Source organism: Quercus suber, unplaced genomic scaffold (genome assembly GCF_002906115.3).
Source record: "Quercus suber isolate HL8 unplaced genomic scaffold, Cork oak 2.0 scaffold_515, whole genome shotgun sequence".
Taxonomy (NCBI): Eukaryota; Viridiplantae; Streptophyta; class Magnoliopsida; order Fagales; family Fagaceae; genus Quercus; species Quercus suber.
This window is the reverse complement of record NW_027069964.1, coordinates 52,788-70,151: the sequence shown is the minus strand read 5'-3', so window position 1 is coordinate 70,151 and position 17,364 is coordinate 52,788. Positions and strand designations below refer to the sequence as shown.

At 36.8% G+C, this 17,364-nt stretch overlaps 2 protein-coding genes across 2 annotated transcripts; both read left to right on the top strand.

Moving 5' to 3' along the window:
• The first annotated feature begins 478 nt into the window (after positions 1-478).
• On the top strand, positions 479-2,910 carry LOC111986164 (U-box domain-containing protein 19). Its single transcript, XM_024017786.2, has one exon. It carries the CDS (start codon positions 551-553, stop codon positions 2,639-2,641), a length of 2,091 nt encoding a protein of 696 aa, XP_023873554.1. The 5' UTR covers positions 479-550; the 3' UTR covers positions 2,642-2,910.
• Positions 2,911-12,766: 9,856 nt separating this feature from the next.
• LOC111986183 (equilibrative nucleotide transporter 1) lies at positions 12,767-15,689 on the top strand. Its single transcript, XM_024017806.2, is given in 2 exon segments — positions 12,767-13,431; positions 14,760-15,689. Coding segments are annotated over 2 exon segments (1,278 nt in total). The 5' UTR covers positions 12,767-12,884; the 3' UTR covers positions 15,491-15,689.
• Positions 15,690-17,364: the final 1,675 nt, after the last annotated feature.

Genomic DNA, 17,364 nt, shown 5'->3' with positions numbered 1-17,364 from the left:
ACACATCACATGACCTGACATGACAAGTCTTCACCTTTTTGTATATCTTTTTTATTTGTACAAACAGGACTTTCTAAACCAATATTTGACCAAATGCTAGCCATATAATATAATTGCTTCACAAAATTATCAAAAAACTTCAATTCAAATAGTTGGCCACAAGCCCACGACCACAATAATAATTCCACTACCAAAAAAAAAAACACGCAAATTTTGCAATTATTTCACGTTATTTCACACACTCTTTGTCGGCTACCACCTTTCACGTACCTTCACAAACACGAGCCCATCCCATACTTATCGCACCACGTGTCACTCCCTACCTGTTACTCTCAGAACCTAGCTACGAAGCCGCCTTTCATTTTTCTTCTGCCACGTGTCACTGTTCAATGTCAAACTCTCCAAAATCACCTAATCTTCTGACGCGTGTCCCTCTCCTCTCCTCTCCATATATATAAAACCCCAAAACCAAACAAAATTTAGATATCAAAAATCCAAAATCCACAAAAAAGAAAAAAGGAAAAAAGAAAAAAAACCTATATTTGTTCACATGAGCCAAAAACAAAACGGGTCGGGTCGTCGGGTTCTTACATACCCGGCAGTACATCCCTGCGAGTCTATTTCTACAGCCACACTGCTAAACTCCTCAATTAATCTCGCCCACTTCATTTCAAATTCCAAACCCCAATCCTACACCACCAACAACCGAAACGCACGCGAATCGGTTCGACAAATCCGGATCCTCCATATTTTCCTCTCGGAGCTCCGAAACTCCCACCCGGATCTTCCCGACTCCTTGGTCCTGGGCCTCTCGGAGCTCCACCTCACTTTCCAGAAGCTCCAGCACTTACTGCAAGACTGTTCTCGCAAAGACGCTAGGCTATGGATGCTAATGAATTCGGAGCGGGTCGCGAACCAGTTCCGACTCCTGACCCGATCCATCTCAACCGCCTTGGAAGTTTTACTCGTTCCGTTAGAGACAATCGAGCTCTCACTCGAAGTCATGGAGTACGTTGAGTTAATACTAAAGCAGACGGGAAAAACACCGTACGAGGTCGAGCTAAACGACAAGGCAACGATGAACGATGTTCTGTCGGTTCTGAATCAGTTCGAGTACGAGGTTGTTCCAGACAAGAGTGTCCTCAAAAGGGTTCTCGATTATCTAGGAATCGTGACGTGGGGCGAGTGTAACAGAGAAGTGAAGTTCTTCGAGACAGAAATCGCGTTCGAATCGACGAACGAGAAGAGGAAGGTCTGGTTTCTCAGCAGTTTAATGTCGTTCGTGAGCTACTGTCGTTGCGTGGTTTTCGACGCTGTCGAAGGCAACGAAGCCACACCCACGCGACAATTCAGCAACATAGAAACGATCAGCGAGTTGCTGAGTTCCGTGAACTCGGACGATTTTCGGTGTCCGATTTCACTCGAATTCATGGTGGACCCTGTGACATTATCAACTGGGCATACCTACGATCGAGCTTCGATTACGAAATGGTTTAAAGCTGGGAAAAATATCAAGACTTGTCCCAAGACGGGTCAGAAGCTGGTCGATTCAGAATTGGTTCCGAATTTGTTGCTAAAGAGGTTGATTCAGCAGTACTGTTTGGAAAATGGGATTCCGGTTGCGGCGGAATCGGCGTCGGGTCGGAGGAGTCGTGACGTGGCGGCTGCGGCGGAGGCGAGGAGTTCGGTGGCTGAGAGGGCGATGAGAATGGTGGCAAGTTACGTTGTTGAAAGAGTTGAGGTTGGAACAGAGGAAGAGAAGAACAGGGCTGTTTATGAAATCAGGGTTCTTTCGAAAACAAGCGGTCTTAATCGGGCTTGTTTCGTGGAATCCGGCGTGATTCCTCGTTTGTTGAGGCTGTTGAAGAATGTTTCGATACAGGAGAATGCTATTGCGGCGTTGTTGAACCTTTCGAAGTACTCGAAAAGCAGGGGTGTGATTGGGGAATGTGGTGGCGGGGTGGGATTGGTTGTGGATGTGATGAAGAAGGGAGTGAATCTATCAGTTAGGCAGCATGGTGCTGGTGTGCTTTTTTACCTCTCGTCGATTGAGGAGTGCCGGAGATCGATAGGGGAAAATCCAGAGGCAATTCCGGGTTTGATCGAGTTGATTAAAGAGGGAAATGATCGTGGGAAAAAGAATGCATTGGTGGCGATCTTTGGGCTGCTTTTGCACCACGAAAATCATTGCAGGGTGGTTGCGGCTGGGACGGTGCAAGCGTTGGTTAATCTCTTGAAGTGTTGTGATAGAGAAGATATCGTCACGGATTCTCTGGCAATTCTAGCAACTCTTGCGGAGAAACATGATGGAACAGTTGCTGTTTTGCGTGGTGGGGCTTTGAATTTGAATTTGATTGTGGCGATTCTTGATTCTGATTCCTGTACTTCAAAGGCAGGAAAGGAGTACTGTGTGTCTTTGTTGCTGGCTCTATGCCTAAATGGTGGCGCAGATGCGATTGCTCTTTTGGTAAAGAGCCCTTCTCTTATGGAATCATTGTATTCCCTACTCAGGGAAGGCACATCTCGAGCAAGCAAAAAGGCCAGTACTCTCATCAGGGTTCTACATGGTTTTTATGAAAGTAGACCCTCTGGCTCAATGAGTCCAGTTCTTCCACAAGAACGATTCATTCACGCATGGTAATCCCCACTTTTTTTTTTCACGTACCAAAAGAAGAACCCAACTTTTTTCGGGTATTCTTTTATTATTTATTCTTTTTAAGCATCTGTAAAATGTAAATACATACCCTTGCTTTTCTTTCCAGTTTGATTTTTGTGGTATTAGCTCGATTTTTAAAAGGGCTAATAGCTATAGGAGCTTCTGTATTTTTTTTATGAAGCCTTTGTACGAAAGTAATATTGTATTCAAGTTCTTTTTCCCAGATTAATACCAATAAGATTGTGTTATAGTGCTGTAAACGTTGTCCATTATAAGTTTCAATCTCTATTGAATGCAAGTCTAGGAGATGTAAATGACTTGACTTGCTTTGAAATTTCAAATGTCTTTTCTAGTCCTGAAACCACTTGCTCCATTGATGGTCTTTGCTGCTTGAGCCCTGTGCACGACAATGCTAGCTTTAGTATGAGCTCAAATCCTTCCACAGAGTACTCCCCATTAAGTTTTGGATCAGCTAATTGTGTTATATCACCACCTCTTGCGAGGAATCTAGCCTGAGAACCAAAGAAATGCATCTGAGATAGTGTAAACAAGTGTTTGGAAATAAAACTTTCAGAAACAGATAGAATTCTGTTAATAGATAGAATGTTGTTTCTCACCGTTTTATTTAGAGACATTGTTCTCTTCGAATCTAGATTAATTACCCTCTGCCCTGAGAGAAGCTGAAGGAGCACTACCCCAAAACTGTAAACATCACCTGAAGCATTTACATGGTGGTTTTTACGGTATTCAGGGTCAACATAACCAAATGTTCCTCGGACTTCTTCAGGGACTGATCCACGTCCATAACTTTAGATAATCCAAAGTCTGAGAGTTTTGCTCGAAAGTTCACATCGATGAGAATGTTTGTTGGCTGCAAATACAACATATGATGAGAACATTAATGGAATGGAGTAGAAATTTAAGTGAATGGAAGGGGGTGGTGGGTGTAAACAATAATTTCAATAGGATAAACCTACCTTGATATCACGGTGAACAATGCAGCCTTCTGGGTAAGTGTGGAGAAACCAGAGGCCCCTAGCACCATCAATTGCAATCTCAACTCTTTGTATCCATGAGAGAACTTTAGCTTTTCCTGTTGTGCATCAGTTTCACTGAATGGCTATTTATGCAATGAAAATGGCACCCAAAAAAAAAAATCATAATTAAGTAACGTACCAAACAGCCACTCTGAGAGGTTGCCATTGTGGCACAGCTCATAAACTAGGAAATATTCATCATGATTCTCACAATAGCCTATCAATCTTACAAGGTTTGGATGCCTGACATGAGAAAGACTTGTGACTTCCCTAACAAATGTCCATCGTTGATTATATGCTTCACTGCAATACGCTGACCATTTGAGAGCACGCCTTTGTATACTTTTCCTGGAGGAATTGCAAAGAAACATCAAAGTTTACCCCTCTAGAAGATAGAGATTTTCCATCTTCATGTTCCTCTTGTGTTGTTTCCCAATCTGTGTTTATCTTTAGGCTTGATTGCATTTGAACATTGAACTTTTACATAAACAAATTGGCATTCTGCTAGAATACTAAAAGGAAGCACTTTTTCATTCGATGGTTATTTCTTTTTCTTCGCTATATTTCAATTATGAACTAGATCTATCTGTCTTCTAGTTAAGGATTCCCTATAGTAAATTAAGAGATTTTGGACAATAAGCTTTGTAATACAGATATCATAAACTCTTTGGATCTTTCCCTTGACACCGAAATCTTATCAAAGATACAGCTCTCTCTTGCTGTCATGTCATAATAAGACGATTGAACACACAGTACACACACACACACACAAGATTCTTTCACTCTGCCTCTTTTCTAATCCACTCAACCCTGGTAGAGCTTCTAACAGGTTCTCTTCTATGACAATTTTTATGTTTTGCTTTCTTATGTTCTTTTTCCCTTCATGTTTCCCCTTATGTTTAGTAGTTTATCAAGAATAAGAAAAAGAGAACTAGATACATAAATTACAGGTAAGTTCTCACCAGCTATGCCTTGGCCAATAAAATTTGATGCACTTAGATTGTCTGTTGCTGAATAAACTTCCTTAGCTGATAACTTATGACAGGTGGAGTCCTCAGAGAGTGTATCAGTTGATGCTGTCAAAGAAAGCAAGAACGTGAACACTTATCCAGGAAAAAGAATGCAAGATGGGAAGAATTTACCACTGTCATACATTGCAAGGTGATTACCATAAATTATTGTCGATATTTGAGATGTACTATTATTTCTTGTTGGGTATCGTTTTTTAGTCCTTGATCTAATCAAGATGCATGTTACTACGAGAACTATTACTGCAACTGCCACCACACCAGCAATTAGAATTGAAAGACCTGTTTATCATTGGGAATATGAAAAAAAATTAGTGAATTCCACAGAAACTCAAAAACAAACAAGGCTACGACGAATGTTGTCGATGAGGAGTCACCTGTTCTGGACTTGATACTACCACTAGCTGTGCCTGCTGCTTCATCTGCAGAGGAAAATGGAATTGATCAACTAGATTTGATCAAGAAGGTGTAAACAATACAATGATGATTTATTAAAGGATTGACAGTTAGAAAGAAAAAGGATATGGGATTTTGGTTTGATTCATAAATTGACTAGGAAAATCAATTAGTGGCATAGATCAATTTTCAATCCACTTCACCTTTGGAAAGAGCATGCCCTCCAAGGCAGCCATAAACTGCGTCAATCCATTTTGTATCATCAATCTTATTACTTGTTAATGTTACCAATGCTGCAAACCTACAAACATCAGCTTCAAGCTTTGTCAATTCCCTTCCCTTCCACTGTCTGACGCTGCAACAATCTCTTCCGACCCTCTCAAACAATCACTGCAAGCCTGACTTGATGTTCCATCTGAATTCAAAAGTTTACAGCCTTCCCCAAAATTTTTCAATCTATTTCCTAGCTTAGCATCAACATCTGTGACAGCATAGTCAGAGCACCCGCCAGCTCCACTGGTTAGCTTTTCAATGCCACTGTCCAAAATACTTGGATCTCTAATCTTCATTGAATTCAAGCACTTATTCTGCTCCGTGGAGTTTAAGAATATTTGTCCAGTTTGGTTGGCCCGACACCCTAATGCATCCAAGTGGTCATCAAAAACTACACTGCAACAGTTGTTGATAAAACCACCCCAATTGCCTGCTTCACAGTTTGAGCTGTTCAGAGGTGATGAGAGCTGAAGGATGCAAGCTGTAACTGGAGTTTGAGAAAGCAGAGAGTTCACAGTTGAGACAAAAACAAAAAGTAATATCAGGGAGTGTGGTTGTCGATACTTGATTCAATTAGAACAAAGGAAATCCAGATTATGCTTGGCCATGTGGGTGGTCTTTACTCGTAAGTGAGAAATATTCAATGAAAGAAAGCTTAAGGATGAGTTACTATAAGTATGCAATCTTTGGCACATAAGATGACCACTTAAAAATAAAGGAAGTGGATTATTGAAGGAAGCTTCAATTGGAGAGACCAGATATCTATTTGTGTTTATGAAAGGACGTTGAAAAGTTCAAAATGAGGTATTGCAAATTGGAATGGTTAACGATATCTAGGGGAATGAAAAAAAGGGATATTGCAATAATGAGTAGGGGTTAGAGACACTTAAATATTTCATTTATATTTAGCAAAAAAGAGACAGATTGAAGACGTATAAGTTTCAAATTTATTGTGTATAACTGAGAGAGAGGGTTTCTTGGATTTACTTGGGCTAGATATTGCAGAGGAGGCAAATGGAAATGTAATAACATCAATTTGTATTCTATGTAATAGTAATGTTAGGAAAAGAATAAAAATAAATTCTTGGGAGTTAGAAGGGAAGCAATGTTTTATGTATAATATAATGCATTATTAGTGCTCATGCAGGCTAATCAGAATACCTTATGAATATCTTGTCAAGACATGGTCCAAATAAGGCATTACTAATGAATTTTTTTAATTTTGCAACATCAATGTGAATCTGATTAAAGAAATGGTGATTGCCGAACGTGGAACTAGGAAAACCAATGACATTGTTAGCTTATGGTTGATTAATGCAAAGCAATAGACAAACAACTTATAAGCCGGATATTAACATTGTTTCTGCTGATTCTGTCGGTTTTAGCAGTGTTTTCTTTTTCTTTTTATTTTAATTTTTTTGGTTGGGACTAGGGAGCAAAACTTATGTAAAGAATTGTTCAATTAGTTGGTGGGCCTTATGGCCTGCTTGTAGTCATGGGCCTGGTTCTTTTAGTCATGGCCTCACTTACTCTCATGGACTTTGCCATTTTGGATTTTCTTTTTTGTTCTTTGCAGAGTTAGTCTTAGGCAATAGCCTCTATTACTTGTAATTAATGAAAGAGTTTTAGGAAAAGTGTTACGTTTACAATATTTTCACAACAAATTTTAAATGGTAAGTTGTTATTAGTTCTAATTTGAACCTACTATTAAAATTACTTTTTTATCCACCAGTAACGATTAGTAACAGATTGCCACTTAAGATTTCTTTACATGGGTGAGCTAAAAATTTGTGAGGCTTTTTTGGTCTTTTTGTCATCAATTCTAGAGGTTTCCTACCTTCTATTCTCCTGGCTACACATTTTTGTTTTTCTTGAAATTACTTTGTTACTCCTAGGTGCATGAATGAGCTAAAAATTTGTGGGGACTTTTTTGGTCTTTTTGTCAATCAATTATAGATGTTTCCTACCCTTTATTCTCCTAAGCATATGCTTTTCTTTTTCTTTTCTTATCTTAAATTATATTGTAAAAATGTTACAGACATAACATTTCTCGTATATTAACAAAGAAAGATGGCTATAGTTTTACCAGGGACGCCAAAACTTGAGAGAATGTGAAATTGCTCATTGTTTGATTTTCATGGATGAAGAAAACTTTAGTGCCAAAGGCAACAAACACTTGTCATGTTATTTGATTGCAACAGGCTTGAAAAACCATTGGTTCAACTAGTATTCTTACATTAGAGGAGGTTGGTGAGCTAAATGTGGAAGAATGTTAGTTAAGATTGGAAGTGGATGCAAGTTGGGGCAATCGTTGGATTGTTTGGTTTCCATTGTTCAAATAGCTTGAGAGTTAAGAGCATGTTGATCATGTTGAAATTGCAATGGACTTTGAGATTTGTACATTATGCTATGCTTAGTGTGCGACCTGGGATCATTGTGTATATTCTGCATGCAGAAGAAAATGAGTAACACAATGACACTTCGAAAATAATTTAGAAGGGGAAAGAGAACATGTGAGGGATTAGATGAAATATCTCAAAAACTTATTTTGGAGGTTTTAGATCTTGTTGAAAGGCAAAATTTCGCAAGATTCCAAAAACAATATTTTGAAATATCTTTTTGAAATATCAATAAAAAATATCTCGGCCATAGTATTGGATATACCAAAAATATAAGATATTGGATTTATCGAAAAATATAAGTCAATACGTTAGTGAGAGATATTTGAAATTCAAAACATACAATTCTTATATAATGATTAAGTAAGTGTAAAACAAAACTTAAAAGCTTTGTAATTTAAGTGTTTAACTAACACTTTTTGATATTTTCAATAATGATATTTTTCAGAATTTAAATATTCTCTTTCTTAATTATAGAATTTAAGTAAAATGGGTAAAAAATTTTAAGAAAAAAGAAAAGGAAAAGAAAATTATATATAAATATTATATTAATAAAAAAACATTTTTTAAGGAATAAAAAAAGAGTAATGCTACAGTCACAAACTATTTTACAACATTTTTACAAAATGTTGATGTGACTAACCTCTTATTAGTTTTCATCTAAGCCCACTATTAATATTATTTTTTCATTTACCAATAATTACTCACCACATCAGTAGTTTGTAAAAAATTTTGTAAAATAGTTTGTATCTCTAACATTATTCATAAAAAAATAAACACAGGTTCTTCAAATGTCATTTAGTGGGCCAGATGGGGTCCATTTAGTACCTGACCTCTGATTTTGTCTAATGGGTAAGACTTAAATACAAAACTTAGGTACTATTTTTTAGGATTCTATTTTAAAATTCTGTCATGTAAATTTTTTCTCATAAGATAAAAGTACATTTTTTAATTTTTTAATTAAGTAGTCATGTGGTTAAATCTTAAGATGAAATCTAAATAACAACACATAAAATATTGGACCTATCCAATTATATTCCAGTTGCAGTTATAGATTTAAAAAAATATAATAAAAAAATATCCGCGTCTCTTCAGCAGTTCACTTTATTATTGCTCCCTTGCTAGTTGCCTAGTACGATGTCTGCCGCTTTTACCTATTTGGATCTGCCAAGTTGCCAATAATTAGTATCCATCAAGATCCAGTCCAATCATAAGTCTTACGTTCTTAACATTTTCATAATAGATCATTAAGTGTTAAGTTATTGGTAGATCTAATTTAAATTCATAACTTTTATTACTTGTTTGACCACCTGTAATAATTAATAACAATTTATCACTTAGAATTTGTTTTGAAAATATTGTAGACATCATTTTTCAATATCTAATAGTCCATTTAGATTGAGAGGAAAAACGGATGAATAAAATAAAGTTAGCTTGAAATTAGTCTAATGTCCAACCAACTCTACTTTATTCTTCCTTGCCCTCCTTCATCTTCCTCAATCTAAAAAGTCAGGTTGGATTCCACTTTCCACTTTATTCACAATATTCAAAAGAACTACGTCATTTCATCAGTTCATCTCCAAACAAACAAAACAACTATTAAAAGGCAGGGAAATGTCCCTGCCCACTTGTTAGCTCAACATGCTCAGAAGGTTGAGAGCTTGGAGTTTGGCTGGAGGAGTGTCCCAGTCAAGTGGCACATGCGTGTGCAAAAGATGTATCTTCATTACAACGTTTCTTATAAAAAGTTTGAGTATTTCCCATCCCAAAAAAAAAAAAAAAAAAAAACAACTAAACAAGTAACAATTAGACCTTGCTTGCACGTTTCCACAACCACAAAACCCGTGCAGAGGAAAATGAGCAACACAGTGACAACTTAGCAAAGAAAAATAAAGCATGTTTTAAATAACATGTGGTAATTGAAGAGACCAAGATATATAATTTTTCTTAAGAGTTTGTCCTATTGTGGGTTGAAGAATTTAAAGCTAAAATGTCTCTTTATTCATGAGCCGGTGTGGTTAAACGTACGACATAGCTGTGACATTTGCTAAGGGTGCCCGGCCCTAAAGAAATTATTGGGCCCTGTCACAAGAAAGGTGGATAAAAATCACTCCGCTTGTGCTACTTAGCGAAAATAGCCTAATAGTACTTTTTACATACTATATTGAATTCTGCCACTATTTTGAAATTATGGAATGATTTACTATTTTTTGGGTACTTGAGATTAGCAAAATTGAGTTTTCCATGGTGCTTGAGTTTATGGAACTCGAATACCATAAAAAATTTTCCAACAAATTTGAAAGTATATTTTTTCAAAGAATTCAAGTTTTTAGAACTTGAATTTTACAGTAAACTTGATTTTCAAAAATGTGGTAAATTTTTACATATTTCCAAAATAGTAGTAAATTATTAATTTTTTTACTAAATAGTGGTAGATTGATAAGACTACAGCACATAAAGGGTCCACCACCCTAACTCAGGAGCTCAACAAACTTATGCCGAAGGACATGAAAATTTTCTCATGCCTAGCCCATGAACAGATGCAATGTCTTGGGTGTTGGGAAGTTTCAAATCTCGCAAGATACTTTAACTGCCTTTTTCTATTTCTTTTTAAACCCCCAAGATATGAAGAATCGAAGATACTAATATCTTATAAAATATCACTACAAAGATATATTTTTTAAATTTAAAAAAAAAAAAAAAAAAAAAAAAACAGCCACGTCTCTCCTATCTAAACTCTTCTCTATTATTGCTCCCGGCTACTGCGATGTTGCTTTTTTAAGAATAATTCCATAAGTACAATATTTTTTGAGGGTTTTACACTTTTACTCAAGGTTTAGTTACAAGTTGTTATTAGTTTTCATTTAAATATGTTATTGGTGTGCTTCAGGGCCAGTTCAATCCAGCGCACATTCAATACATTATGAGGCATAAGGTGAAAACTTTTAGTTGGCTTTTCTAATCCTAATTATTAACTAAATACTATTTATTTGACTTTTTATTTTATATACATTTTTTAAAAAAACTGTTCCTTTTTTTTAGATGTAAAATTGAAAATTAATCAAGTTTTGGTATTTAAGTTTTATTTACATCTCTTTCACAAGTTGTTAGGAAAATTTTGTAATGATTATTTGGCATACTCATAATAAATTTTTCGTTGTGAAATAGTTTATAGTTTCAATTGAGTTGGATTTAAATTGGCTAAATATTTTGGGAGCCTTCTTGTAGGTGGGGGAATAAAATAAACCCACCTGTATATTTTTTCTTTTAAAAAATAATTATCATTTTATGATTTCAATACATTTTTATACAATTTTGGTTGCCTTTGGCTTTTGCAATAGGGGTGCCTTAAGAGTTAAGATCCTCTAATTTTTTTTGGAACAAGTGGGGCCTTGAGTTGCCCCTAGTGTGTGCAGGTTGGATTGGGCTGGTTGATGGAAAAAAAATTTAGCCAATCCACCCATCGACGTACAAAAATGGTGTGTCAGGTGAAAATTTGGATGATTCAAACTTGGTAGATTGGGCAGGTTTAGATGGATAGTTTTAGTTTTGTGTTGTATAATAATCCTTTTTTTTTTTTTTTTTTTGCCATTAACGGATAAATATAAAGTATTTCCTCTAAATCCTATAACCATTAAAGGACTTGCAACAAAAATATAAATCATTAAAGGAAATCATAGGAAGTATCCACTTTCTTTAAGATCAAAGTACACGTATCTTATGGTACAAGTATTTTTCTAACTTTTTCTCAAAAAAAAAAAATTTAAGCATATTCACATCACTAATGCTTACGAATATGTTGGATAGATAGTATCACATTTTCCATATTACACATACGTAAGTCATGGAGTGGCAGAGCTGAGATGGATTAAAATCCATGTGGAAATCGAGTTTTAGAGACCCAAGTTCCACTTCTTGTAGTTCTTCCTAAACCAAACTAAAACACAACCCCACAAAGACCCAAATCCATAGTAGAAGAATCTGACCTAGAAGGAGGATCTAACCGAAGAACCCCAACAACCAAACCCATTTCTTAGAAATCCAAATCCAAAAATCAAAAAAGTACCCCCAAATCAAAACACAATCCCACGGTAGTTTTGATCTAGACACCGGAGCGGCTTGGGTTTTTTGTTTCTCTCTGGGCTTGTTGTCTCCGGTGTCTCTTTGATATAGTTGAGCTATCAGGATTGATGTGGTAATTTCTCATAGAAAAGCTAGAATGATGAAGGCTTGTAGAATGCAAACTATCTTGATAGAGTTGTGGGGATGAATAAATTTGGTTCTTTAACATCGAGACAACTATCTAGATTCTCTTAAGCTTGTTAATTATGGGAGAATTTTCTGGTGCTTCTCTTCTTTCTTTGAAGGCATCGTCCAAGCATCGGAGAATCAATCGTTGGATTTCTTCATTGACGCAGTCTGCTGAATCCTTTAGTATAGGTTGGGTATTTATTGGGTATTGTGGAGGGAACTCAAGTCTTTAAAACTCAATTTCCACATGAGTTATTTTCAACTCAGCATTGCCAGCACATAAAACTCGAGGCTAAGAAACTTGAGATGTTAGTTTCCTAAATCGTTCGAAAACAATGTTGACTAATGAAATTGTTAGCATTTTAGTGTTAAATTGCAAAAAAATAAAAATAAAAATCCCATTTGATTTCTCAAAGAATCCACTTTTAGATGTTGCCATTATCAGTTCATCCATATTTTGCATTAAAGGTGTATTTGAATACTGCTTATTTTACTGAAATTGAAAAATTATTGTTAAAAGTACTATAAATAAAGGTAAAACTTAGTTAAAATAATACAATAAAACTTATAAATAATGATAAAAAATATAGTAAAATTCATAAATAATAACAAAAAAGTTAAATAGTAAAATAATTTTAATTTTTAATCTACCACGTGACTCACACAATGTTCAAAAGGACGACGTCATTTCATTTTTCATCTGACTAAAGGCCTTAACAAACAAAACCAATAATAAGTGAGCAAAACAAACTAACAAACCATCACCTACCTAAAAAAGTTCCAAAAAAACCCATCAGAAGAGGGAAAAAAAAAAAAAACCAAATCGGAATCCTCCTCCGATCCGATGGGTTTCACCACCACAGCCAACGACGGAGACTCCGAATCAACCGTCCTCTTAACCACCACTTCAACTTCCCCAACCACCACCGCCGCCGCCCCAATCCCCAAAGACAAATTCCACCTCGCCTACATAATCTACTTCACACTCGGCTGCGGCTACCTCCTCCCATGGAACGCCTTCATCACCGCCGTCGACTACTTCTCCTACCTCTACCCCGACGCCAGCGTTGACCGCATCTTCGCCGTCGTCTACATGCTCGTCGGCCTAGTCTGGGAGCAGCAGTAGTAGGAGATGAGGTTGTTCTCCCACGTCTTCGTTCGCATCAACGCCGGCCTGGGCCTCTTCGTCGTCGCGCTCTTAATCGTCCCCTTGCTGGACGTGTTCTACCTCCGGGGCCGGGTCGGGTTGTACGACGGGTTTTACGTCACGGTCGCGGCAACGGGTCTCTGCGGCTTGGCCGATGCGTTGGTCCAGGGTGGTGTCATCGGCGCCGCCGGTGAAATGCCTGAGCGTTACATGCAAGCAGTTGTTGCTGGCACCGCCGCTTCAGGTCAATTTTGAGCTTTTGTGTCTAAATTAGGGCATTTAGATTTTAGATTTTTATTAATTTTTAATTTTAAGGTGTAGCTCATAGTTCATATGACAGCAAAATTGGGTCTAATTTTCTGTCCATTTTGATGTATTAGATAGCTCAATAGCTCATAATTAATACAAGCTCTAATTTTTATGTGAAATAGTTTTTTGCATTTTCCTGTGTTTGGTATCCAAGGATGCCCGAACACTTCGCTTAGATGCCGTACCTGCCATTTCATGTTATAATTTTCTAAAAATTGCTAATATCACTGTGTCGTACAGATAATCTGTGTTTGTGTCTGTGCAGCCTAGGATACAAAACACAGGAAAATGGATCCAAAAAAAAAAAAAACTGTCTCTTTTAACTTTCCTTGTTTAGCTTGACATGAGATAGAGTTTTTTCATCTCATATTAAACTAAATAAAAAAAAGTTAAGAGATAGTCTTCTAACTCATTTTAAAGTCACTATTAAACATAAGCAAATGATACGGTTTTCTAGAAAAAAAAAATTGGAAAATAATTCGTTTTCCAGAAAATGTTAATGTAGAAACAAACAATTATTGGTGTGTGTATTTTTAGTACTACACTACTGCTGCTACATTCTTGTGGGATTTTAGTTAATGTGGGTATATTATCTCCTTTCTGAATATATATATATATATATATTAATGCATTAGGATTTGAACTTATGGCTTAGTTCATGCCAAGGCATCAATGAGATCCTTTATGGTGTAGGATCACATCTCACAAGTTAGTTAAGAGACTTTATTAGTACTAGTTTTATCAATTCAAGCAATTCTGCTATTATCAAGTCATGAATAGAGTAAAACTTTGCACTTGAGAGATTAGAAGAATTTTTTTGAACAATGAGAGATTAGAAGTTAGCTACTCATGTGGCTTATTATCAATTCAAGCAATTTCGTTTAGTGTTCCATTTTGAGTATATGTGTGTGTGTGTATAATTTGAACCTATGATGTCTATCTCATGGTGATTGTTCGCTATTATCAAGTCAAGACATCAATGGGTTTTATAGTATTTGAGCTAAATAGAGTCTGAAACCCATATAAAAGAGTAAAATTCTGCAATGCTACTTTGTGTTTCATCTAGGACCGAATGGCATACATCAAAATATGAATACTATTGTCAGGTCATTTTGAAGAAAATTGGTACTTGTTAATTGTTAAGAATATCATTTTGGACATGCTAGAGGCTTAGGGTTCAAGCAAAGCAATTTGTGCTGCTTATAACAGTTAAGGAGATGGTCATTCCCTAATGTGCAAGTTCATTCAATTTCACCTTTGCAGGGGTCCTTGTTTCTCTTCTACGGATCCTAACCAAAGCTGTATACTCGCAAGATGAAGAAGGCCTTAGAAGCAGTGCGAATCTATATTTCTCTGTTAGTATTGTGGTTATGGCCATATGCATTGTTTTTTACAATGTAGCTCATAAGCTTCCAGTTATGAGGTACTACACTGACTTGAAGGTTCTAGCTGTGAATGTGGAAAAAGAAGAGAAAGGTCCCCTGACTGGGCCTGTTTGGAGAGCAACCCTGTGGAACATAGTAGGAAATGTGAAGTGGTATGGATTTGGCATTGTTCTAATCTACATTGTGACTTTGTCAATATTTCCGGGATATATCACAGAGGATGTGCACTCTGAGCTTCTAAAGGACTGGTACTCGATCCTTCTCATCACTGGTTACAATGTGTTTGATCTGATTGGCAAGTGTCTCACTCCAGTATATTTCCTTAAAAATGCAAAGGTCGCAATTGGTGGATGTGTTGCAAGATTGTTGTTCTTTCCTCTTTTCTACGGCTGCTTGCATGGTCCCGCATTCTTCCGAACAGAGATTCCAGTGACCATCCTGACTTGCCTTTTGGGGCTTACAAATGGATACTTAACTAGCGTGTTGTTGATTTTGGCTCCCAAGGTTGTCCCATTACAACATGCAGAGACTGCAGGGATTGTGATGGTATTATTCTTAGTTTTAGGTCTGGCCATGGGTTCAATTGTATCTTGGTTTTGGGTAATTTGATATAAAAGAAATTCGGGACATTAAAAACTGTCAAGAGTTACCATTGTTGCAAACTCCCACAATGGCGGTTGGAAAGGGTTGCCTTGATGGTGTTTGCATTCCTTAAAGCCTTGTAAACTTGATTGTTAACAGTATCTGTAACGAGTGTGGTAGTCCCATGATGAATGACTCTCCAGGCCTAGCCATGTTAGGAACTCAATCCGATAATTCTCTGACATGTACAACTTGATCGATGTTAGCCAATGACCATTGCTCCACGACAATTAATATTTGGGTTATTGCAATTCAAATTCTAGCTTGTTATCCCTCAGACTTTCACTACAACTCGGAGCACTTACGCAATTCAAATTAAGAACATTATTGACCATTACTTGCAATTTACAACTAATTATGTCACTCTGATTCCATTAGAATAGAAATAAACAAATACTCCTTCCAATTTCTCAAAAGGAAACCATATGCAATAATCAATATCCTTCGGACCTGTCTTTATATAACAAAATATTCTCAATTTAGTTTTGGTGTTGAGACCAAAATTATCAAGAAGAAAACCAAACTAGCGGAAGTTTTCGATCTTCAATTTAAGGACTGACACAATCCTTTAATGGAAATGGTTTCAAATTTTCAATGACAGGTCACAAGACTCAAGACCAACATGGCCTTCACATAGGGGCTATGCAAGATTCAACACTAGTATCGAATGTACTATGTAGTATGGATTCCTTCTTGTTGTTAGCTCCTTCTCCCTTAGGTGGACCAAGGCGTGAGCTCCCTCGAGGAAGAGTCAAGACATGGCGAAGCTCATGGGTCCATTTGAATAGTTATATTGCACTGAGTGAATGAACTCATTGAAGTAGAGTCTAAGCTACAGGTGGAGTATGCTTTGGTTTGGAGGTTTAACTTGCCACTTTGCGTGGAAGTTTCAGAAGGGTACAAGTAGCAAGATTTATTGGGAACTTCCAAGCGGTTTAAGGAGTTGTTTGGACTTTGGATGCTTCTAAGAAAATATAATTAAAAATCATTTTTGTAATTAGAAAAACCAATCCATAGATATTATATTTTATTGAAATTTATGTGAGGAAATACTAAATTTATGGGAGGGATTACTTCATTCATACCTATTGACTTACTGTTTTTTAGTTCATTTAACGATGATGATTGTTCTGTATTATTATGTGCAGACACTAAATTAGTTCATATGCAAAATTCAAATCCTAGTCAAGGATAGATTATAATTTGGGTTTCTCACTCTGCTAGGGTTAGGTTTGGCTCCTAGCCGCCTAGAGAACTATGTCCCTAGCTTAGTCTAGGTTTTTTGTTCCCATCAACCCTTGGATCGGTTTGATAGGACGGTGGTGTTTGTCTCAGTGTAGTATTCTTGTCTCAGTGGGTTGTTCTCGGTTTCATCTCATGGCTGGTTTGGATGATTTATGGTCTCATTTTTATCTCATAGAAGAAGAGGAGGGTGGTGCGGAGGTTCCACGACAGGAAGTTGCGGTGATTCATTATCTGGCAGGGAAATTTTTTACAAAAAGAGTTGTGAACGTGGATGCAGTAGCAGACTTTGTGGAAAGTGATAGGTGAACTTAAGATTCGAGATATTGGTGAGAACATTCTGTTATTTGAGTTTTAAGATTTGCTGGACCTTGAACGGGTGCTAGAATTCGAACCTGGGTCTATGACAAAAATCTGGTGGTGTTTCAACGAGTGGAGGTCGTTGAATCGGTTCCTTATTTGGATTACTCCCATGCCTCTTTTTGGGTGCAATTCCACAATGTGGCCGATGTTGAGGACAAAATTTTCATGTCACATGGCTTTATTTCATTGGCAACCTGCATCAAATCAACATTATCATGGATTTTGGGAAAATCTAC